Source organism: Nannospalax galili, unplaced genomic scaffold (assembly GCF_000622305.1).
Source record: "Nannospalax galili isolate Female #2095 unplaced genomic scaffold, S.galili_v1.0 scaffold1486, whole genome shotgun sequence".
In the NCBI taxonomy this organism is placed as follows: domain Eukaryota; kingdom Metazoa; phylum Chordata; class Mammalia; order Rodentia; family Spalacidae; genus Nannospalax; species Nannospalax galili.
Window position 1 is genome coordinate 589,555 of NW_008355165.1, and position 23,859 is coordinate 613,413.

Below are 23,859 nucleotides of genomic sequence, written 5' to 3' on the forward strand. Positions count from 1 at the left end.
TTTGGAATTTTTTCTCCCATGATTCTGTTGAAGATCTGGTCCATGCCATTATCTTGGGATTCTTCTCCTTCCTGTGTGCCTATGATTCGTAAGTTTGTTCTTTTTACGGTGTCACACAATTCCTGCATATTCCATTCTTGTGATTTCTTAAATTTTTCATAATCTTTGCTTGAGTGGTCTAGTTCATCCACTTTATCTTCCAGTCTTGATACTCTGTTTTCCATTTCATTCATCCTATTGGTGAGGCTTTCTCTTGTTGTTTCTAATTGGCTTAGTGTTTCACTTCCTTCTTCATTTCAGCCTGAGTGGTCTTCAATATATCTAGCTCTTTTCTGAATTCGTTCAGAAGTTTATCCCTATCTTCCTTCAGTTCTTTGATTTCTTTGTTTGTGTGTTCTTTAAATTCACTGAATTCTTTTATCATGTTTATAATTGTTCTTTTGAGTTCCATATCCTGCGTTATCTCTAGGGAGTTCTCATTGTACTCCTCTAGAGGACTATTAGTATTTGGTGGTGATATGTTATTTTGGTTTTCCATGTTATTTTTTCTCTGTGATTTTGAATTTCTTTTGTAGTTTCTGATTCTTGTGTGAGACCGAAGCCTTCAAGTTTAGGTCTGCTTCTTTTTGTAAACTTTATGCGTCTTTGTGGTTTACTTTTTGGGCATTAAAAGCTGGTTCCTCTAAGCTTCCAGTTCTCTATTTTGATTATATATTAGAGTGGCCAGATTGCTTTTGTCTTCAGGAGTTCCCACAGAGGCCCAAGTCAGATGAGGATCAGATGCTCTCAGCCTTTCTCCTAAGGTCTGGATCCCTCCAGGATTGATTTTGGGCTCAGGAATTTGGGGGTTGGACTGGCCTGGGAGCAGGGTCCAGGAAAGATGCTGGTCTAGGGCAGCTGGTGGCCATGCCACCCAATGATTCAAAGGAGGATGGGGGCAGGAGGTGGCCCCAAGGGTCCCTGGGGACTGCACTGAGGAGCTAGGTTGGTCTGGATGCAAAGGACCGGGAAGAGGAAAGGTAAGCCCTGGCTTCCAAGAAAGAGGCTGGTGGGTTGTGCAGATCCAGGGAGGCAGAAGGAGGTGAGGGTGGGGCCAGGCCCACAGTGCTCCGGGACCCAAGAAGGAACTGAGTTGGTCTGGATGCACAGGATCAGGAAGAAGCAGTGGTGGTTCCCCAGGTGTCTGGGGCGCCAAGACAAGGAATGGGACATGGCCCAGGCTAGGAGGAGAGACCCGTCGGGGGAGATGATAGGGTGAGTGAGGCTGGGGGAGTCAAGGCATGGAGGGCCCATTCGACTTACCCAGGAGAGAGAAGCCTGAGTGTTGGAGAGAAGCCTGTGGGTCCTGCAGGTCCAGGAAGCAGAAGGAGGTTAGGGCGGGGGCCAGACCCAGAAGCAGTGCTCCTGGGGACCTGGGAAGGCACTGAGTTGCTCTGGATACACAGGATCAGGAAGAAGTAGTGGTGGTTCCCCAGGTGTCAGGGGCGCCAAGACAAGGAATGGGACAAGACCCAGGCTAGGAGGAGAGAGGGGTGGGGGAGATGGGAGGGTGAGTGAGGCTGGGGGAATCAAGGCATGGAGGGCCCAATCGACTTATTCCAGAGAGAGAAGCCTTTGGGTCTAAAGGAGGCCTGCGGTTCCTGCAGGCCCAGGTAAGCAGAGGCCTGATATTTCTAATTTTTATAGACCAAGAAACTTGGTAGTAAACAAGTTAAGTGACTAACACAAATCAAAGTACATTTTTAAAAAAACACACAAAAAACGTAATTCCTGCCCCTGTAAGAGATGCTTTACTTCTGCTTTCGTTCTCTGTGTAGATAAATGGATAGCTGTGGAACTCTCCTGCTTTGTAATTTATCTTCTATATTAAAGAACTGTAGCTGTGTGACCATGGCCTTGCTAGCATGCTCTTAGGGGTGCTGGGTTATTCCCTTGCTTAGCTAAATACATATTCTTTTAAAATTTGGAACATATCAGTTGGTGGGGTATGAAAGGTCTGAGGGCTCTTGGAGCTGGCAATAAAGTGTGTAATAATAAGAGCTTACAGAATACTGATGTTTCCAGAATGTAGGCCACCTCAAAAGAATGGAAATTGTTCTGGGAAACAGCTCCTGAAACAGTAACAGTTCTGTCTGTCTGTCTTAGTCTGAGTCTGCATTTGCATGTCTGTGTGTCTCTGCACATGTGTGACTGTATGTACATGTATATGTGAGTGTGTGAGAGCATGTCTGTTATGTATCTGTGTGTCTTTCTGTGTCTGTGTAATTTCATATGCAGCAAGAGCAGAGAAGGTGTGAGGCAGGTATAAGGCAGGGCTAGGGTAACAATCCTCCTAAAGTGGTTCGGGCCAGCATAAGACCAGAAAAGGTAGGTGAAAGAGTACAAGTTGCTAAGAGTTTCTTTTCAGAAAGAGGGATTAGTTTTATGCCTGTCCTACATAGAGCAGGTAAAACAGCCTAAGGCTAATTAACTTTCTAAAGAATCCAAACTGCTGACACTACAATGGCATTCCTCTTTGGCCCCAGGCCTCCAGGTACCTGATCTCAGTTTTGTAAAAATGGAACTCTGTAGGAGTGAGGCTTGGCTTTGGCCCTCACCTGCCTACACACCTGTGGAAAAAGAGATAACTGTGAACAATGAAATAAGAAGAGAACTGGTGTGGCATTGCCTGGAAACAGGCCCACACCCAGCAGTAAGCATTTGGATTAGCCAGAGGGTTTGGCTGGGTCTGTGCTACCTTGAAATGCAAAACTGACAATGTTGACATCTGTGACCAGTGATGATGTGGCTGTAGTGATTAGAATGTGAACTTGGGCTTAAAACCATCTGGCTTCTCAGGCCAGCTTTTCCATGCCCATGCTGTATGGCCCAAGATAAACTGATTTGGGTTTCTGTAACTGTTTCATCATAGGTAAGTCAAAAGTAAATATCTTAGTGCAATGTCTGGATCACAGTGTGCACCCACAAAAACCCAGCTTGCTGGTAGAATAGTGAAGGGCTCCATGTGCTCCATCCATTCTCACTGCCCATCCTCAACCCCCACCAAAACTTAAAAAAAAAGACTGAAGTGGAGTTATGGTACAAAAACTACCACCATGATGAAAGTCCAGCTGAAAACCCAAGATTGTCATCCACTACCCATCAGAAAGGGCTTTTCTAACCCACAATATAACACCATAAACAAATAGGCATTCTGACCACACCTGTGGCTCTCTCCCCATCCAGAAGTGTTTCTGCTCACCCATCTCACCCCCCACAATGTTTTGTGTTCCTACAAAAGGCTCCAGTGTCTCAATGGGCCCATTGTGGAGCACATACCATCTGTGTTGTTGCAAAATATGCTGTGTGACAAGTCTAAATTCTACCAACTCTCAAAATTTAAAAACTAGAGTAGTGAAAATTCATTATAGCAAAAAGGAATAAAGAAGAACTTTATTTTGTAGATAAAAAAGAGTAGCTATAGTTTTTGTCCTGGGAAAACATAATTTCCATAATAAAGCCTGCTAAGAGAAGGCATGGGATCATATTGTTTTATAGCTTCTCTAGGGATTATTTCGCAAGTGCAGTTTGACTTCAATTAGTATAAAATAATTGAGCTTGGTTATTAGTGTGTAACCATAAAAAATGAAAATTATGAAGTTAACAGCAAATATACAGTAAGTACACAATAGTGATTAAGAAGATGGGAGCTAAAACAGCAAATTTGAAACAATTAACAATATTGATGATGCTGGTGTTACAGTAATATGGCAGTAGGAACATTCCTATACTCTACTGGTGTGTGTATGAATGGATGAACTCTCTTAGAAGGCATCTTAGCAGAACCTTCTTGAAGTACAAATGTGCATAATTTTAAACTCAGCAATTCTTCTGGGAATATTATGCTGCAAGATACGTAAAACTAATTCATAAATGTATGGGCAAAGAAGCCCATTACAGTGTTATTAGTTATTTGAAAGAGAGGGCCTGAGCTGAGCATGGTAGCTCATGCTTGTAATCCCAGCTACCTAGGAATTTGAGGCAGGAGAACCGCAAGTTCAAAGCCAGCCTGAACAACTTGAGAAGACCCTGTCTCAACAGAAATAACTGTGAATATTGCTCAGTGGTAGAGCTCTTACTTATGATACACAAGCCTCAGGGTTCTATCCCTAGGAGAGAGAAGGAGGGAGGGAGGCAGGGAAGAAGGGAGGGAAGAAAAGAGAGGCATATTTTATTGAAAAAGAAAAGTATACTAAAACTTCTCATTAACTGAAAAATACTATACTCTTAAGGTATTCATAATGTAGCAGTGGTAAATTATGCATACTTAATTGCCCTTAAAGAAGATGTACCACCAATTATAAATTAAATTATTGATTTAGGATAGAGTGTCATTATGAATGCTACTGTATTAGTCTTTTAGAAATATTGCATTTTAAACTGCATTATAGATATGGCACAGTACACCAGGTGTGGTGGCATGCACCTTTAATCCCAGCCCTTGGGAGGCAGAGGAAGGTAGGTTTCTGTGAGATAGAGGCCAGCCTGGTCCACCATTGACTTCCAGGCAGGCTGGGACTAGGGAGACCCAGTCAAAAATAAACAAATAAATAAATAAAAAATAAATAAATAAATAAATAAATAAGGCATGGTATAGAAGGAAGGAGAGGAGAAAGAGAAAGAATGAATATGAGAGCCATACTCTATCAAACAGGAGATAACTAAAACAATATTATATTGTGTTACATGTAAGCTGGGAAAATCTATGTAACCATTGAATGCAATGTATGGTTAGATTTGCAATCTTGTAACCAAATACCTATCAGAAGCAATTGAAGGGAAGAAAAGCTTCTGTTGCTCGTAGTTTCAGAGTCACGGTTCATGTTTATTTCTCTCTGACAATGCAGAAGTAGCTCCTGCCTGGGACCCAGGGATCCAATGCATTGTTCTTCCATTCTCAATGTACAGTTTCCAAAGATGATCAAGAAGGGCTAATCATCTATAGCTGTCACCTCAGTGCAGGACACACTCCTTCCTGGGCATGCCATTTCTTCTTACCTCTCACAACCAGAAATTAAGCTCTATGACTATGCCCACCTTCAAGAGAACCATGCAAAATGCCCAGTTCAAATTACAGTTACTATGTAATAGGGTTTCTGGACCCTGACAGTGTTGACTTTGGAGCTGGGTAATACTTTGTTGCAGAGGCTGTCCATACTTGGTAGGGTGTTTAGCATACCCCTGGCCTCTAACCAATAGATATCAGTAGCACTCCCCAGCTGAAACAATCAAACTCATCTCCAGATCTGGGCAGGTGTCTACTGTGGGGCAAAGTCACCCTTCATTAACAGTGTCTAAATAAGGAAGAATAGATGTTATGGGCAGCTGGCAACATCTGTGAGAAGCATTTGAGGTCTCTCTCCCAAAACAAAGATTAGCACTTATGTAATATTTTAACTTTAAAGCTGACAACTCCCTTATCAGGGAATGTAATATTCTAAAATATTGTGGGATTTAATTATGATTGATTTTAGAAGTTAAAAAAAATCAATACTTATTTTTTCTTATGAATCTAAATTTGTGTTGTGTCAAATAAATAATTTCTTTTTGAATGCACAAACAAGTCACAGTTTCTTCCCCAATGTGTAGGAATGGTATTAAGAACATTATGCTGCCGGGCATGGTGGTGCATACCTGTAGTCCCAGCACTTGGGAGGCAGAGGCAGGTGGATCTCTGTGAGTTCAAGGCCAGCCTGGTCTACATAGTGAGTTCCAGGACAGCTGGGGCTACAGGAGACCCTGCTTCAAAAAGACAAAACAACAACAACAAAAGAATATTATGCTATGCCATATTTTTGATGAATGTCTTTAGTTTTAAACTGCAATATTTCTAAAAGAGTAATATAGTAGCATTCATGATGCCATTCTCTCCTAAATCAAGAATTGCATTTGCAATTGGTGGTACATCTCCTTTAAGGGCAATTAAGTGTGCACAATTTACCACTGCTGTGTTATGAATACCTTAAGAGTACAGTATTTTTCTGTTAATGGGAAGTGTTTGTTTAATATGCTTTTCTTTCCAATAAAATACACTTGTCTGACAATCATATAAATAAGGTAGAGATGGCTTAAAAGAAACCATAAGGCATCTTTTCTTTGTTCTACCTTTTCTATCAAAATGGAAGAAGCAAATCTTCCATCAAGCACTGGAATCTTGTTAAAAAGCTTCTCGGTGAAAAAGAAGGATTAAATACAAAGTGCATTTGTCTTGGGCTTCTTCCAAGGTTGTTCTGTGCCCAGCGTGTCAGAATGACCTTATCACAAGGCAATTTCACCACATGGAATGCAAGCCCAGAAGCAGACATCCTTAAAACAGGGCTCCAGTATTCTTATATTGAAAACTATAAATGGCTGCAAAAATTGCATCAGAAAAGTAGTTGCCAGCTTTGAAAGTAACAGAATACTCCTGAAGACATGCATGGAATTAATGCTTGGAGAAGAGATCTGTCATTTGTTGCTGCTGTCGTTTAACTGTGTGGCATGACCAGTGGGAGAACTGGGTCCTATAGTATCAATAACAAATCAGAAAGAGAGTGGAGAACAACAGTAGTGGCCTAAGTTCCGTGGATGCAGAGATCAGAAAACACAAACCATGTGTCAGTGATTTAAAGACAAGAAGATCTCTCCCGGCATAGTGACACATGCCTTTAATCCCAGCACTTGGGAGGCAAAGGCAGGCAGATCTCTGAGTTTAAAGCCAGCCTCGTCTACATAGTGAGTTCCAGGCCAGCTGGGGCTACGTGGAGACCATATCTCAAAGAAGACCAAAGAAAAAAGAGGAGAGGAGGGGAGAAGAGGAGAGGAAGGGGGAGAGGAGAGAAAAGAAAGAAAGCAGCTGAGGTCCTTGCATCTATGTAGGGACATGTGACAGGTTCATGATGGGAGACTCTTAAGTGTTTCCCTGGAGGGCCTGGATGGTAAATTGATGGTCTACACAAGTTGGATAACTCAAAGAGATTTTTGAGACACTATTTGTAAAAATTTGGGAGGAGCACAGGGAAACCATAGGCCAGAAACTGATAAGGTAAGAAAAGTGTTATGGTTGCTAGAATCTAGAACAGGAGTTACGTGGGGAGACCCACATCCAAAGAGCATAGCCTTCAGAAGGGCACAGCCAGCCCAAGTCACCCAAGGAGGAACGGAAGGATGGAAACATTCTGATCTCACTGCCAAAAGTCTTTCCAGTCTCCTGCCAGTATGGCCCATTGGCCAAAACAAACAAAAGCCAGGGGTATGGGAACCTTGATGTGGTTATACTAGTGAGTGTCACAGGCCCAGAGCTAGGTAGAAAAGGCTGAGCAGTGATCTCAGGCAAATATCCTGGACTCTCACTTCTGGGAAAGTAGTGACAATGAGATTTTCTTTCTCTGCTTTCAGTCTCAGAAGGCTTTGGGATCCTAGAGAACTTCAGATCCACACAGACACAGGAGCCAGGCTCTCTGTATGACCTGACAGAGGAAAGTAGACCACCAGTCAGGAATCCCATTGTGTCCACTGATTAAGAAATAAACTTCTTTCAGATCAAGACACTAAATTTCATGAAGTGTTTTTAATTTAATAGCTATTGTGATTTTAACATTTATTTATGACAGCAGAGAGTATTAATATGAATAATGTTATAGGAAGTTTTGAAGGCCTAGCAAGAAACTTGGATTCTTGGGAAACGGTATTTGGGAGGGGGAAAAAAAAAAACAACCTTGAAATGATGGCAGTTGTGGCAGGGAGAATGGACCACAGTGAGTGAATGGTTGATATAGAACACTTTGGAAGGATAAAGTGAGTAGCTCACATTCCACCATCAGGATCCAGCCTTCCATAAAGAGTGCAGGGAAGGACAGGGTCCAAGTCCAGTGTAGGAAACACCCCTGGTTGAGGAAGGGGTGTGAATGACTACTGTGACGTGTGGAAGAGGAAATTTGAGAGTACCTCTATGTCTTATATAAGCCCCAGGAGGGCAAGGGGATGGCAAGAGTTTTCCCAGTGTCTCACACCTGGGAAGGGCCTTCAGTGAGTTACTGAAATTTAAAGAGTAGAGTTGTGGGTCAGCTACTCTGATTCCAAAGCTGGGGAGACTTCCTGGGGAGCATGGGAGCATTTGTCAACCCTTCTGTTACCCAGGTGTTGGAGTGAGGCGTGTTTATATAGGGGATCCTCTGAGTTTGTTCAGTGGGACAATCAAAGAATAGGATGTCAGGAATAAACAGACAACCAAAACACAGGAATGTGGGAATAGGAACACAACAACCACAGAGAGCACAAGGAGAAAATAAATTTTATTAGAGCAGACAAACAGCTTCCATCAGAATGCGAGAGGCCCCAGAGCTGGGAGTTCTCTCTCTCTCTCTCTCTCTCTCTCTCTCTCTCTCTCTCTCTCTCCAAAGGTGAAGCAGTTTTCTGACTGCAAATTCTGTGGGTCAGCCCTTTTATAGGATCCTGAGGCCCTCCTCTTTCTTACCTCTCTCCCTTTTCCCTCATTGATCCCACAGGGGTATCCTCCCTTGGGAGGGCTTTTTGGTCCTCAGGGTACCAGAAGCAACCAAGAAGCAGCCCCCTCTTAATGGGACCAGTCCCTTTAATCTCCCCTAACTCTCCTTCACCTCTGACTTTCAGGACAAAAGATATGTGACTACTTGAAGGCACTGAGACCCAGAAAGAGCACATGTATGTATGACCATCTCTAAATATCCAAGCAAGGACTCAGAAGATCATTAATCTACCAGCCAAGGGAAAAGTGATGAATTTTCCTCTAAGTATGAAATTGTGGCAGCCATTTGGCTATGAGAACTACAGATCCTATTGTGCCATCGGCATCCCCTAGAGGGTTCTTAGTCTCATTCGTAAAAGAATTTAAGAATGATCCCAAATGGAAGCTTTAGGACAATTTTATTAGAATTTTAAGGAAAATCCTCAGAGCAGGTGATCTGGTAATCTCCATCAAGATGCTGGGGGCAGCCCAAAGCTTTAAAGAAAGCATGTTTAGAAAAGGGTTATGAAGAAAAGGAGAAATTACACTTTTCTGAATTCTTCAGAAAAGTGGGCAGACATACAAAGACCTACCCTTCTATGGCCAGGGGATGCTAGGGCCATCCCAAAGCCTTAAAGAAAGCATGTTTAGAAAAGGGATATGAAGAAGAGACTTACAGAGACCTACATGTTTGTGGCTGGGTCCACTAGGAGGTGGGATTCCAGGCAGGAAAATTTCACTATCCCATTAACTTAGGTATGCCACCCATCTATTTAGCATGATTTAAGGTGAACCCACTTTCCTAGGGGTGGTCTTGTGACCAGGGGATTGACCAGTGAAAATGGAAATATAGGTCTTTCAACAGACTAGAGAATTTATAGTTTTGACACATTAATCTTATGGGACTATTTGATACTCTAATACTATGAGCACCCCACAGGAAGGCGCATGTATCTAGGAAGCCTTTGGTGTATGTACCTGAGGCATCTTACAACCGAGATCCTCATGTTGGACTTTGTTGCCTCTCTCCTCCTCCTGTTGGAGTTTCATGTGTGCTGGGTAAGCTGGGGGAAGGATGGAGGCTGCTGAAAGTATACTCAAGTGTTTCCGTTACTAAGCTGATGAAGCATACCAAATGTCAACATGAGACTTTTTTATGATCACTCTGAGGCCGAACAGGGGAACTTTTATCCTGAAAGACAACAGACAGGTCATAGAACTGCTGTAAATTTCATCTAGAACAAAGGTAGATCTCACTCTTGAGTATATTCAGAGAAACAGTAGAAGATACAAATATATTTTGATGGTATTTTATAACATCTAACAGTTACATGGGTTTGTAGCATTTTGAGGCCTAGGCTTTTAAAAAAGAAAGAGGAACAAATCTCAGACATACCCCATAGTACAGAAATAATGCATATTCATACATTCCTTTCCTCTCATTTTCCTCTGTGGATGTGTATAAACATGCTTGTGGGGTTTTCCTTCTCCAAATTTTATTGGGTTTGTTTTGCATCCTCCTTTTTAAGCATAACATACATTTTTTTCCATGTTACAGAGCACATTTGTACTGATGGCATAACTGTGTCAAATGACTTTGTTGAATATTCTAAATTCAGATTGAGATTCACATGTGAATCGGTGACTTGAGTGACAAAACAATAGATAATTAAACCTATAGTGTTTGATGGTCCATCAAGCCTCTTGTTAAGACTGTGGTCACTCCTTTCTTGATTCTACTAAAGTCATGTTTTCCTGACCTTCTTCCCACTACCCTAAGTGTTGGTATTGCCAGGGGCCCTTCTCTGCTGCTCCCTGTCTGGCATCTCTTCCTGCCCCCTTGCTTTTCAATACCATCTATGTAACAACTATTGAATTCAAATACCAGCCCAAACCTCTGTTCTAAGCTCTTAACCTACGTGGCATTTCAAACAGGACTCTCCATCTTCTCGCTAAATGAGTTCCTTTTTCACACCTGCCTCTCCAGCTCAATAAAGTGACCTTATTTCTCAGGGCTGCCCAAGAAAAATTTCCTCAGGCACTGCAAATCTCTGCCTCATTTTTAGCTCTAGCTCTGTCTTCAAAATTTATCTCAGATTCAACTCTTTTGTCCATCTTCTCATTTCTCAGCTTTCTCTACTCCCTTACCATCTTCATATGGACGATGCAGGTACCCTTAATTATTTTCCCTCCTACAATCCCTCCAATCTGTTCTCTGCACTGCATCCAGTGATCCTTTCAAATTAGAACACTACCTCCTCACATAAAAAACATCACTGTTCTTTGCTGTCTGTTGATCACACAACTGAAACCCACCAGACCTTAGGATGCCTTTAAGGGCCCAGATCTGTATCTAGCCAGTCATTCCAGGCTCCATTGCCAACTCTTTCCCTGTTTCCCACCTTGATTTGCTCACAGTGGTTTGCTTCCAGGTCTCTGAAACTTGATGCTTCACCATCCCTGAAAATCAGCTTCTAATGGGACTTTTTCCAACCGTACACAAGTCCAGAATGAGAGTTCCTTGAGGACAAGGAGCCTGTCTAGGCCACCTCTGTGTCCCCAGTTTCTAGAAGATTTTGTAGCACATGGTAGACACAAGGCCAGCCTTTGGTGGCATGCCCTGCTAACTGGACTATTTCCACCTCTCAAACCTCAGCCTAGAACACTCCATAGATTAGATGCCACCACTCTTAAGTGGGTCTCCAATCTCCTGGTCTCATTAAATGTCACCCTGATCTATCACTGATTATTATTTGTTCTTATGGATCTATCTTTAAGTCTCCTTCCCTCATTAGGTCAGAAACGCCATGAGTGCAAACACCATGTCCTGTTTCTGGTTCAGGTATTCTCCATTGCCTAGCACAATACCAGGCTCACAGAAAGCTCTCAGATCTTGGTTAAATGAATGAACAGCAGCTGACTGTGTGGAGTGCTGACAGAAGCTCTTCTCTGCTTGGGACAATTCTGAGGAAATGCCAGGGGCAGGTCTGAGATAGAGTAGTGTAGATAGAGTAGGATAATAGAACCCTCAGGGTGTGCACACCTCATTTCTGGAGCTGAGGTCTTAACTGCCTGCACCAATTCCACAGTCCCACAGTCAGTTTTCCTGATGTCTATCCTTCTTTCTTTATCCAAACTTTTCTCATTGAGACAAAGGAGAAGTTTATGCCTTGCTTCTTGAATACAGCTTCAGAGACAGGAGAGAGGCCTGGATCTTGTACTGGAACTACAGAAGTAAGGGAGAGTAGTGGGCATCTCCCTGCTCAAACACAAGATGCCATCTTTCTGCAAAGATGTGCTACATAACTACTTTCTATGTCCTGGTATTATAACAGACATGTTGTCAATGAGCATCTCCAATTTATACTTTGACTCTCTAGATCTGTGCTTTGGGGGAAATGGGTCTTTTGGGCAAAAGAAAAGGCATTGTACCCTATCTTTAGAAAAAGTGTTTGCAAGCAGGAAACTACCTGCAATCATTAAGGAGTTCATGTACTTCTAAAATCAACTTGCTCAAGGACAGACTGTGCCCTGGCATGCTGTCTATTTTATATTTTGTATAGGTATCAAGCAGAATGGAGGGAGTGAGATTAAAAGATGGACTTCCAGAGTCAAGTTCTATGAGGTTTGGACTTTAATCCTATAGTAAGGGTGCAGAGGACCCATTAAAAGAAGTAGTAACATGATCAAATTTATACTTTGCAAGCAGATCTGTCTGGCAACATGTATATTGGCTGTAATCCCATAATTAGTTCAGATAACCTTAGGGGGAAAACTGCTGTTGACATGAAATATCAGTACTTCCTTTCAAAGCCAAGTGATATCAGATGCCATATTAAACAATCTAATTTCATAGACAATGCTCTGTAGAAAGCAGTTTCCTGTAACCAATGTAAGGTCGTTAAAACCTCAGTGTAGTCAGGATCGTTGTTTTCCTAATAGTGGGTCTCTGTAGGTATTTAGTCTTATCGTTAAGATCATCATTATTATTTCTTTGTTCAAGTGCTTCCCAGCTCTGTCAGTTCCATCTTCATCAGAGAAAATTCATATATTAAGCAAATGGACAAACTGATAAACAAATGGGCAGAACACTGAACTGGGAATCTTCCAGATCAGGGCACGCTTCCTGACTCTAGCACACACTACTAGCCAAGGGATTTAGAGCAAGTTAATTCCCAAAGGCAGAGCTTATCTTTACAGTGGGCCTTATAAATTCTTAGCCATTTGACAGCCATGATGACCAGATAGAATCATTAAAAGATAGTACTTTGGGGGTTGGAGAGATTGCTCAGCAGTAAAGAGCATTGACTGCTCTTGCAGAGGACCCAGGTTCGATTCCCAGCACCCACATGGCGGCTACAAACCATCCTTAATTCCAGTTCCAGGGGAATCTGAAGCTCTCGTCTGACCTCTGCGACGTTGCACGACCGAGTACACTCACATACATGCAGGCAATACACTCATACACATACTTTGAGCCAGGTGTGGCATTGCATGCCTTTAGTCCCAGGCAGAGGCAGGTGGATCTCTGTAAGTTCAAGGCCAGCCTGGTCTACATAGTGAATTCCAGGCCAGCTGGGACTACAGGGAGACCCTATCTCAAAAAGATTTAAAAAAAAAATAGTACTTTAAGATGTAGATGTGCTGCTATGTGGGTCTATCTTTCTCCAAGTAGCACATGAGGGGTTTTTCTAGTATCCAGGCAACATATTGCCTCCACTTGGCCCTGTGAGGTCCTGAATTAAAAATAGATTGTGTTGCTGTGTTCTGAAATCTAAGCCCATATTAAACACTATTTAAGGAGTCAAAGGTTCCCTCTTAGAGTTAGAAAGGGGAATGGTCATGTCTCAGCATGCTGGAACACACATGAAGAACAATGCACAGAAAACTAGAGAGGCCAAGAGTGCATGTAAGCTGCCCACTCGCTGCAGCCTTGCTAAAGGAAGGGTTCTGAACTGTAGGGAAAGCACCACTGGTTGTAGAGAAGCAGCCTCCAGCCCTTTACACAGCATATTCTTAGTGATCATCATGACTTACTGATCTGCTAATCATGCACACCACAGGGAATGTTTCAAAGTGATTCTCAGTTTTATAGCATACCTTGCTCAACATGAAACTGAGCCTAATGCCCAATGGAAAAAAGTCAAATGATAGGGCCTTTTCTGCTGGTTCCTTAAGAAAAATCATGTGTCACTGAATACAAGCACGAATTTCCATGCAGCAGACAGGATGCTTTATAATTATACCTGTACACAACCATGTTAAAGTATTCCTTTTTTTGTATTTTATTTATTTATTTATTGTTTTTATTTTTTGTGTGTGTGTTTTTTGAGACAGGATCTCCCTGTAGCCCCAACTGTCCTGGAACTCACTATGTAGACCAGGCTGGCCTCAAACTCACAAAGATCCGCCTGCCTCTGCCTCCCAAGTTCTGGGATTAAAGGTGTGCCAACACCATGCCCGGCCAGTATTTTATTTTTATTTAATGTCTATGAGTGCATTGTCTGCATGCATGTAAGTGCACCTGTGTTGTACAGTGCCCACAGAGGTCAGAAGAGGATGTTGGATCTCCTGGAACTGGAGTTACAGATGGTTGTTAACCGCCATGTGGAAGCTGGGAATTGAACCTGCATCCTCTGCAAGAGCAGCCAGTGCCCTTAACTGCTGAACCATGTCTCCAGCCCCAAATTTAATTTTTATAGAGATGGGGAAGAGGAAGTTATGGAGTCATGCCACTGAAGCAAGACCCTACCCCCTATTAAAAGCTCCCCATGTAACCAGTAACGATGTTTCTTTGACTTGCCCATGGTTGGCTATGATTATCAGAAAAAATGTTTTTTCATCAAAAGGAATGGCTTCATAAGGGCTCCTTCTGTTGCTGAGGTCAGATATTCAGACTTAAAAGACATTCTCCAAATTTGATTCTAGGCTCATTTTGAAAAATTAGATATGGAAGGAGCCTGGTGGTCAGACTCTGCCACATACTAGCAGACAGACTGAGGAAGGCCACTTATCCAGGCTGAGTTGTAAGTACATACCTCTAAAGTAGGGGTACTTGTCACCAAGCTCAGACACTTGGTTGAGTGAAGGGACTCTGTTATTAGAGGCCACCATCCTAGCTATAAATCCCAGTTCTACCCCTTCTCCTTGAGGGAAGTTGCTAAACCTACCTGAGTCAGTGAAATGGAGATTGTAACACAGGGTGAGGATCCATTATCCAAAATTCTTGGAATCAGACATGTTTTAGATTTCAGATTTTAGAACATTTGTATATGCATAATGAGATAGAGTGTGGCTAGAACCCAAGACTGTACATAAGATTCATTTATGTGTCATCACTGTCTTGTAAGCTATCTCTAGCAATCTTTTGCAGATTGACAGTCTTTCTGACCCTTGAGACATTGAATAAACTGTGCTATACCCTGTGTTTTGTTTTGCTCATGACCCATCATTGGAAATTGAGTGTGGGATTTTCCACTTGTGGCATTGTGTCAGCCCCCAGAAACTTCCAGATTCTGGAAAGCAGCTGTGCTCACGACTGTGCCACTGATACACATTAATAGTTTCCAATGGCAGAGCATTTTTGGAGTACATTTTTTTTTTCATTAGGGTGGCTCAACCTATAGCGCTCAGCTCACAAAGTTATTATCAGGATAAAAGAATAAACATAACTAACAAGATCTGAGAACAGTGCCTGGCAGCTAGTAAGTATAATGTAAGTATGTGCTTGGCTATGACAGGTTATGATTATAATTATCACTATCCATGTTGTCAAATGCCTGGTACAAATTAGTTGCTCAAAAACAATTCTATTACTTTATTGCTACTACTATTATTTCTCCCATCCAAGCAATTGATTTTTAAGAAGCCTGAAAATAATATGATGAAAATTGGGGTTTCATCTTGCTTTGTTCGTTTAATTAAACACATCAGTAGGGTCCTTTCCAAAACCTTATTACTTCAGAAATTCAAAACTTAATCTCATACTGTACGAGGAAGATTGCTTTTCAGTGTTCCTTAGAGCAAGAGGAAATGACTGTGCCCTGCTCTAGACCTGCATCAGATATTCTAGGGTGTGATTCACCATCCATGTCAGCAGCATTTCCAGTAAAACACTCCCTGTAGCTGAGGTTCCTGCTTAAGGTTGTAGACTGCTTGCAGCCTAGACTGCCTTCTGTTCCTAGAGTGAGGACAGCAATGCAAAGGGTATTCTGCTGACAGGTTTCTATGAAGTGGTAAAGGACCACTATATGGTAGTTCCATGAATTAGACATAAATACAGATAGTTCTAGAAAGCAGCATCAGGGATGAGGTGCACAGAGGGAAGAGTACCTTGAAGGATGTGATCTGTTTACAGGACTGAATAGAACACACTGGTATGCTGGGTCCTCTGAAAAGTGCTGGTGTCACATCTTATACCATACCCTCCAAGTGATAGATAGAAAAGAAATGCCTTCTGAATTTTTATCCAGGGTTAAAATGAGGGAAATCCATTTGTGTCTTCAGTATTCAGAGCTGCTGGTACAAAAGGTCACTGACACCAAGTGGTAGCATTGCAGAACTCGGGGAAAGAGTACTAAAATAGCAAAGCTTGTTTAAAGCACTAGATTCACTGTGGACTTAGGTCTCAGTCTTTTGCATCTTGCTGCTCTGGGACCTTAAATCAAAGGGCATGTGAAGAAAGGAAAACACGAAGACATTTTTCTACTTCCTACGTAGTCAAACATGTGGATAGTTGACCTCAGACTAAGGGTGACAAAATATTTATAGTGGAGCAAGCACAAATGTTTAAATGACGATTCAAGGAGATTGTTGTCACTAGTAGTGTATGGAGGCTTCTCCTCACTACTGCTTGAGTGGCCATTTCCAGCAAAATCAACAAGTATCTATGTGGACCTAGCCCTGTACTAAATATATGATTGGGAGGCAAGCTTTTGTGACTGAATGTGGCAGGACCCTAAGAGAGGAACCCAATGGACCAATGGAAGTGGGATGGAGACCTAAGGTACTGCTTTATATGGTGGCAGAATAGCATCCAAATAGATTGAAAAGCTCTGAGAGCCATATGCATAGAAATGATACAGGAAGGGCTTAAGAATAGGCTGATTGCCATTGGTAATGGTAGTTAAGTTAATAGTGAGGACCAAGAATCAACCTGTAAAGATTCTTCATTTATAGAAGGTAGAATATGAGAAGCCAGTACAGACACAACAAGAGACCATTAGGAAAACTGGAAATGGCCCAGAACCAAGTCCGGGCATAGAAATCAAGAGAATTTTCTTCAAGAAGAAAGGTGTTCTTTGGTGTTAAAAACGTGAAGAAATAAAAAAGAATAAAGGATGGAAGGAAGAAGGAGGGAGGGAGGGAGGGAAAGAAAGAGGGAGGGAGAGAAGGAGGGAGAAATGAATGAACATTGGAGTCACCAAAAAAAAAAAAAAGCATTGGATTCACAGGAAAAAGAAAGTGTTTACTTCTGAATGTGATGGATGATCTTTATTCCAGTCATTTAAGTCAGAGTTTCTCAACAACAGCAGTGTTGACATTTAGGACTGACTAACTCTTTGTAAAGGGGGGTGGCGGGGGGTGCTTAGCAGCATCCCTGGCCTCTACACATTGGGTGTTGGTAGCAGCTCCCAACACACCAGCTGTGATGACCAAAAACTGCCTTCAAGCATTGCCAAATATCTGTGGCTAGGGATCATTCATGTATTAGTTTCTGTTGTATATATGCTGCTACAGTCACATAAAAGCGTGACACACTTACCTATAAGAAGAACATATTAGGTGCTGGGGAAATGGCTCAGTAAAGTGCCTGCCTCACAAGAAGGAGGACCTGAGTTCAGGGTGTGTTAAAGAAAAAAATGTATTTGCAAACGAATCCGACTGTATTCTTTGTAATGCTCCATAGTCAAACTGTTGTACAAAGTTTTTGAGTTCTTAATAAAAGAAAGATATTTTGAACTATAATTTGACTTTAGATACATTTTGTAGGAAAGATTGTCACATACAAAAATAATCCCATGGTGTTAGTTATTTTTATCATTGTGATGAAAATACCTGGCGTAGACAACTTAAAGGAGGAAAGTTTGTTCTGGCTCATGGGTTCAGAGGGGTCAACCTGACGTGGCTGGGAGGAGCAAGCCTATACAGTGGACACACACACACACACACACACACACACACACACACACACAGAAGCATATACAGAGAACACACACACACACACACACACACACACACACACACACACACACACACCTCAGAGCTCCTCCTGCAACAGCCAGACCAGGAGCAGAATGAGACCAGCAGCAGGGCCAGATTGTGACCCTCCCCGCACCTGTGTCCCATCTCCACAAGCTGGGCTTTGTCCCAGAGATTCCACAACCTTCCACAAGAGCAGGTGGGGACAAGTGTTCAAACACGTGAGCCTGTAGAAGACATTCTGCATTCAATGTGAGATGTCACATGAGAGAAGGATCCTTAATGTTCAGAATAGATTCTCCAATGGGAACACTTACCATCTTCCCAAGACCCAGCTTCTGTTGTATGGGAACAAGAAGGAGATCGTAGCCTTACCTTCATGGGTTCTTGTTTGTTCCTTGTAAGCTTGAACAAAGCCCTGAGCCTTAAGACTAACATGGTGAACTGTTTCCTCCGCAGACTGCATCATCAGCTATTAAAGGTGCTATTCAGCTGGGAATAGGATACACAGTGGGGAATCTCACTTCCAAGCCAGAGCGAGATGTTCTCATGCAAGACTTTTACGTGGTGGAAAGTGTGTTCCTACCCAGGTAAGAGCATTAATTTGTGGTGATTCCTGTCCTAAGGAAACTTGACTATGACATGGTTCTGTTGAAAGACTTTCTACCTTGCACACCTCTACATATACTGGAGGATAAATATGTGGAGCTTCAGGCTCTACCATGTTGTTACTACCTGTTGCATTGCTGTCTTACATTTTTCATGGCCATAGTAAGTGAGTGTCATCTGTGGGTCAACTGTAACTGTGATGTATGCCTGGAAGACCATGGAGAAGGATTGTGGGTGAGGATAAAGTCATCTCACAGTAATGCCTGCCACATGTTTAGAAAAGTAGCTTCCATAAAGCAGCACTGATGCCTGATTTAAAAGAATAAAGAATGGGCTGGGGGTCCATAAGGGCCTTGCACCTGAGTTCAGCCTGTCAGTCTTCTCTTGTGATGTCTTTAAATTTCTGCCAACAAATCAAAACAAAACATAAGGATGCAGCTATTTTACAACATGATTATAAAAATACCAAAGTTATACATTTATCAGTCTAGAGAGGAAAATTTTTAATTGTTTGAAAAAATACATGGGGGTCTGGAGAGATGGCTCAGTGGTTAAGAGCATAGCCCCCTCATTAACTAGCTCACAGCTGACTATAACTTCATCTCCAGGGGATCCAACACCTTCTTACAATTCAAACATTTATTGCTTATCAATTATGTGATGATGAATTTGTCAAATAACACTGCCCAACCCCATATTTCTTAGCTCACTTGAAGATGTGGGTCAGGGTAAGTGGGTATTACAGGCTCTGGTTGTAAGCAACTGAAATATTCTGCAGTCCCTGCGGTCTCTAAAATTGATGAGTTTACTTCAGTCATAGAAGAACTAATTGCTTGTGGGGACAAGCTGTTTTAATTTACTTCCTCTCTAAAGCTACCGAATCTGTTTCCCTTAGCAACCAAATACATTGTGTTCTCTTTTTTTTATTTTGAAATTGCTCGAAGCTGTTTTTAGATACTGCATATTTATTCTACAGATTATTTCATGTTGTAAATGGAAAAAGCCCTGGAGATTTAAGATTTGGGGAAGATACAAGAATTCCTTTCTACTCTATGGTTATGTGGTCTCCAAAATCAGAGTGGATTAGTGAAAGAAGCATGATCATTTTCAGGGCTGTGATCAGCAGCATGAGGCTGTAGATAAGTTTTCATGTACCATTGGGATAAAGAAGGAAGATGTTTTGTTATAGTTGAACCTTGTGACCATGAACCTAAGGAAGGCCATAGGAAGCAAAGCTTTTAAATGCCAACTGTGAAGCAAGCGTAGTTTTCTTTATATTCATATATATATGAATATATATATTCATATACTGAGTATATATATACTATATATATAGTATTTGCTTATTCTTAATGCTGTTCACATTTACCAAAAAGAGCCCATTTGACACATAAAATAATTAAGACCCTAAGCCATTAAGTCCCTTAATCCAAGAGTACTAAATCAATGAATGGTAAAGTCAGAATTTGAACTCAGGGCAACTAGTCCCCAAATACTGTCCTTCTGTGTGCTGTAGTAATGACGTAGGAATCATGTTTCTGCTTTATTGAGTCAGGAAATGTATCCAGTTTTTATTCTAGAATTGTGAACTTATCTGTTTCTCTTTGCCCCACAAAAATCTTCTCTACCCCTTTCTTCTCTTCTCTAGGAAACAGTGCCACTAATAATTCTTTGGGGAGGGCAAAAGATGTTTTGAAAATTCACACTTAAAGCTTAAATATCTTCTCGTGTTTATCAATAATTGTGTGGCCAGATATAGTGGCACACATATATAATTCTAGCATTTGAGAGAGACTAAGGCAGGAGGATTGTGAGTCCAAGGCCAGCCTGGGCTACACAACAAAATATTAAAAATAGCTATTATCTGTCTCAAAATAATAGTATTGTCCAACTTTTTTTCTTTTTTTGTCTTTTTGAGACAGGGCATCTCTGTAGCCCCAGCTGACCTAGAACTCACTATGTAGACTAGGCTGGCCTTGAACTCACAGAGATCTGCCTGCCTCTGTCTCCCAAGTGCTGGGACTAAAGGCGTGCACCACCACACCTGGCCTACAACTTAAGAATTGTTTTAAAGCCTCTCCATCTTAGTCCCCTAACTGAGAAAACTTAGTGTGTGAGGGCTGCCCTCGGGCTTTACTGCCTTGGCCTTTGAGACTTGCTTAAGCACACCGAGAAGCCTCAACAGCAGGAAGATGTCCACAGAGCTGCAGTAAGGGTAAAACTAATGTCCAAAACAACCAGCAAAACCGCATGCTAATGGCACATACAAACACTGCCAAATAGCACTTCCTGGTGCACTAGCTACCATCCCTGTCATGCCACACATGACAAAGTAGCCATGTCAATATATAATAAGCATCCCTTCCTTTTTCTTTTCAGTACTGTATACTCTGCTGTTTTTTAGCTAGGTCACAATTAATTTGGCCAGCCCTCTTCTGAGGGACATGTAAATTACTTCTAATTCTTCATAGTTACAAGTATTAATTAATTATAAATTATAAATTATATTATTATGCATCAGTAACTATATGCACACTATTATGCACATGCCTTACTTTATCTGTATCATTTATGATTTTAAAGAAAATGATGAAAATGTCCTCCCCAGGCTAAGCTTTAGTTTACATTCCCATTCATAATGCTTCAGGGCGCTAGATTCCTTGGAGCTATATCAAAGTGTTTGGGTTTTCACCAGTCTTCTAGGTAAAGGGTCTCTCCATCGTATGCCTGTACTGTGAGTAGAGTTTAATGTATTAGGATTTATTCAGTGAGTGTGAAGGCTAAGCTCTTCATATGTCTGGGTCATACATAGTTGCATTTTATGAAGTTCTGCCTTGTATTTTTGCTTTTGTTTAGTTTTGGGTTTTTTTTTTTTTTTTTTGAGGCAGGGTCTCCTTGTAGCCCCAGCTGTCCTGGAATTCACTATGTAGACCAGGCTGACCTCCATCTCACAGAGATCCCCCTACCTCTACTTCTCAAGTCCTGTGACAAAATGTGTGCCTGTGCACCACCATGCCCAGCTACTTGACTAGGTTTTAAGATCAGCTCTTTGGCCATTTTCTCTGCAGTAGCCTGTAGAACTTCACAACCTCTCTTTGAGGGATTAGCCCTTTGTGATTATCAGTAGTAAAATGTTTCCCATCTGTCATTTGAGTTATCTTTTTTGTTTGTGTAATCACATGATCATCATCCTTCACATGAAGAGTTTAACTCTGGGCTGTTTCCCATCACTGTACAGCTTCAGATATCCAAATGCACTGTGAGGTCGCACACACAGGCACACCACCAACTTTCTTGACCTTCAGCATTTCATTCCCTGGTGTTCGGTACAGGCCTCTTGAATGCTACTCATAAGTAGCTACTCATAAGTAGCAGGTCTCTGTCAGACCCCATGCTCTTATCTACCATGGAGGGGATCAAGGATGTCTCCAGAGACTACAGACTAGTCTGAGCGTTTGTCAAAGGAAGGCATAATTCATAAGGCAGAATCCACCAGGAGAAAAATAAAGAAAAGGTCAGGATATGTCAGAACCTGATTTACAGGATAGAACCACCGTGTGAGAATGTTCCTTTACGTTCACACAAATAGAGAAGTTCAAGATTATAGAATCTCAGCAATTCGTTACTCATGTATGTTAATCATCACTAAGTTCTGTTAAATATTATGCCTATCTTTCATCTTCTCCACATGTATGTAATTTGATTGTCCTACACTGACAAGCCTGCCTCACAGATGGAAGAAGCCATTCTCCATATCTTAATGTGGCCCAAAGCTAGCTAGATTTATTTTTTCCATTCTTTGTGGTGTTGTGGCCCTTTAGTTGTCAAGGTTTATACTTGAAGAAATAAATTTGGGGATAAGCCAATAAAGTACCTGTCACACAAGCTTGAGGACCTGAGTTTGAATTCCCAGCACCTTCAGAAAAAGCCGGTTGTGGTGGCATCTGCACATAACCCAGCCCTGGGAGGGGATAGATAGACTCAGCCCTAGATAGGCAGATCCTGAGGCTCCTTGGACAGCTAGACTAGCCAGACTGAGCTTCAGAATCAGTGAAAACTTGTCTCAAAAAGAAAAGGTGGAGAGACACCAGGGAAAGACACTTGACATCGACACATGACCTTCACATGCACACACACATATACATCACACTAACAAGTACATCCACCACACATAAAATACACATAACACATCACACACAGTAGTTTTGGTGGTATTTTGGGGGGTTTGTGGGTTTTTGTGTGGTTTTTTTGTTTTGTTTTGTTTTTTTGGTCTTTTTTGAGACACGGTCTCCCTGTAACCCCAGTTGACCTGGAATTAACTATGTGGACCAGGCTGGCCTTGAACTCACAGAGATCCACCTGCCTCTGCTTCCTGAGTGCTGGGATTAAAGGTGTATACCACCACGCCTGGCCACACACAGCATTTTTAAAGGAAACAAAGAACTGCTGTATGTACACATGTATCCATCTGTGTATGTACCTGTTTCTGTCTATCTCATTTACAGGGACCTTCTCACTCTCCTTTTTATACCATGGAATTAAGCACAGTAATCAAGGAGGTGTTAATCCTGGGAAACCTCATAATTAATGAAAACCAAGGCGAGCAACCCAAGAAGCTCAGAATTAACAAATAAATCAATAAATCAATAAATATGCGTCCTCTATGGTAGAATCTCAGGTTTCCCAGCAAAAGAATGAGGGAAACGTCTGGTGAACAGAATACTGGTGTTTTACCTTTCCTCTGGCCTTTGAAGGAAATCTGTTCTAATGGAGTGAATGGCCTTGACTGTATGAGCTAGAAAGCAAAAGTGGGAGCTGAAGAAACATCCTCATCCCACTAAAAGCAGCCTTCTTCAGAACCAGGCATTGTGATTATTTTTATTTGCTTGCAAAAGCAGGGAAGGATGTCAGAGTTCACACTAAGTCTCTTTGCTTTAACCTCTTATTTCTACATAGTTGACATTTATAAATTATTACAGAGCACATAAGTTCTGAAGTCATCCCAAGGGACCTACAGCTGAGTGCATTTCCCCTCATAAATTGCAAAATATGGAATGAGAACGTGTTTGGATTTGGTACCAGGACATCACACATAACTAGGAATAAATATTCAGCTATGCTTGCTTAGTAAAACAATAATCACTTATAAGCTGGGCATAGTGGCTCATACCTCTAACCCAGCACTCGGGAGGCTAAAGAAGATGGAGGCACCCTAGTCTACATAATAAGTTTCAGGCGAGCCTGAGCTACAAAGTGATATCCTGTTTCAAAACCTCAAAGAAAGGGGCTGATAGCTCCATGGGTAAAGGGCTTGTCGTACAAACCTGGTAACCTGAGTTCAGTCCCTAGAACCCATGTAAAGGGGGAAAGAGAACCAACTCCACAAAGCCGTCCTCTACACACATAGTACGTTGAATTAGGATACACACACACACACACACACACACACACACACACACACACACACTAAATGTTGTGATTAATATTATATGTTTTTATAAAACACCATAACATAAACAGATCTGAACACATATATGCGCGCGAGC

At 41.7% G+C, this 23,859-nt stretch overlaps 1 protein-coding gene across 3 annotated transcripts in view; it reads left to right on the plus strand.

The window, feature by feature from the left end:
- The window catches only part of Pip5k1b (phosphatidylinositol-4-phosphate 5-kinase type 1 beta), a 325,417-nt gene that overhangs the window by 156,801 nt on the left and 144,757 nt on the right, over positions 1–23,859 (plus strand). For all 3 annotated transcript variants that reach the window (XM_008852280.2, XM_008852282.2, XM_008852281.2), the window contains exon 4: positions 18,164–18,294. In XM_008852280.2, coding sequence (XP_008850502.1) covers positions 18,164–18,294 — 131 coding nt within the window. The remainder of the gene's footprint in view (positions 1–18,163; positions 18,295–23,859) is intronic.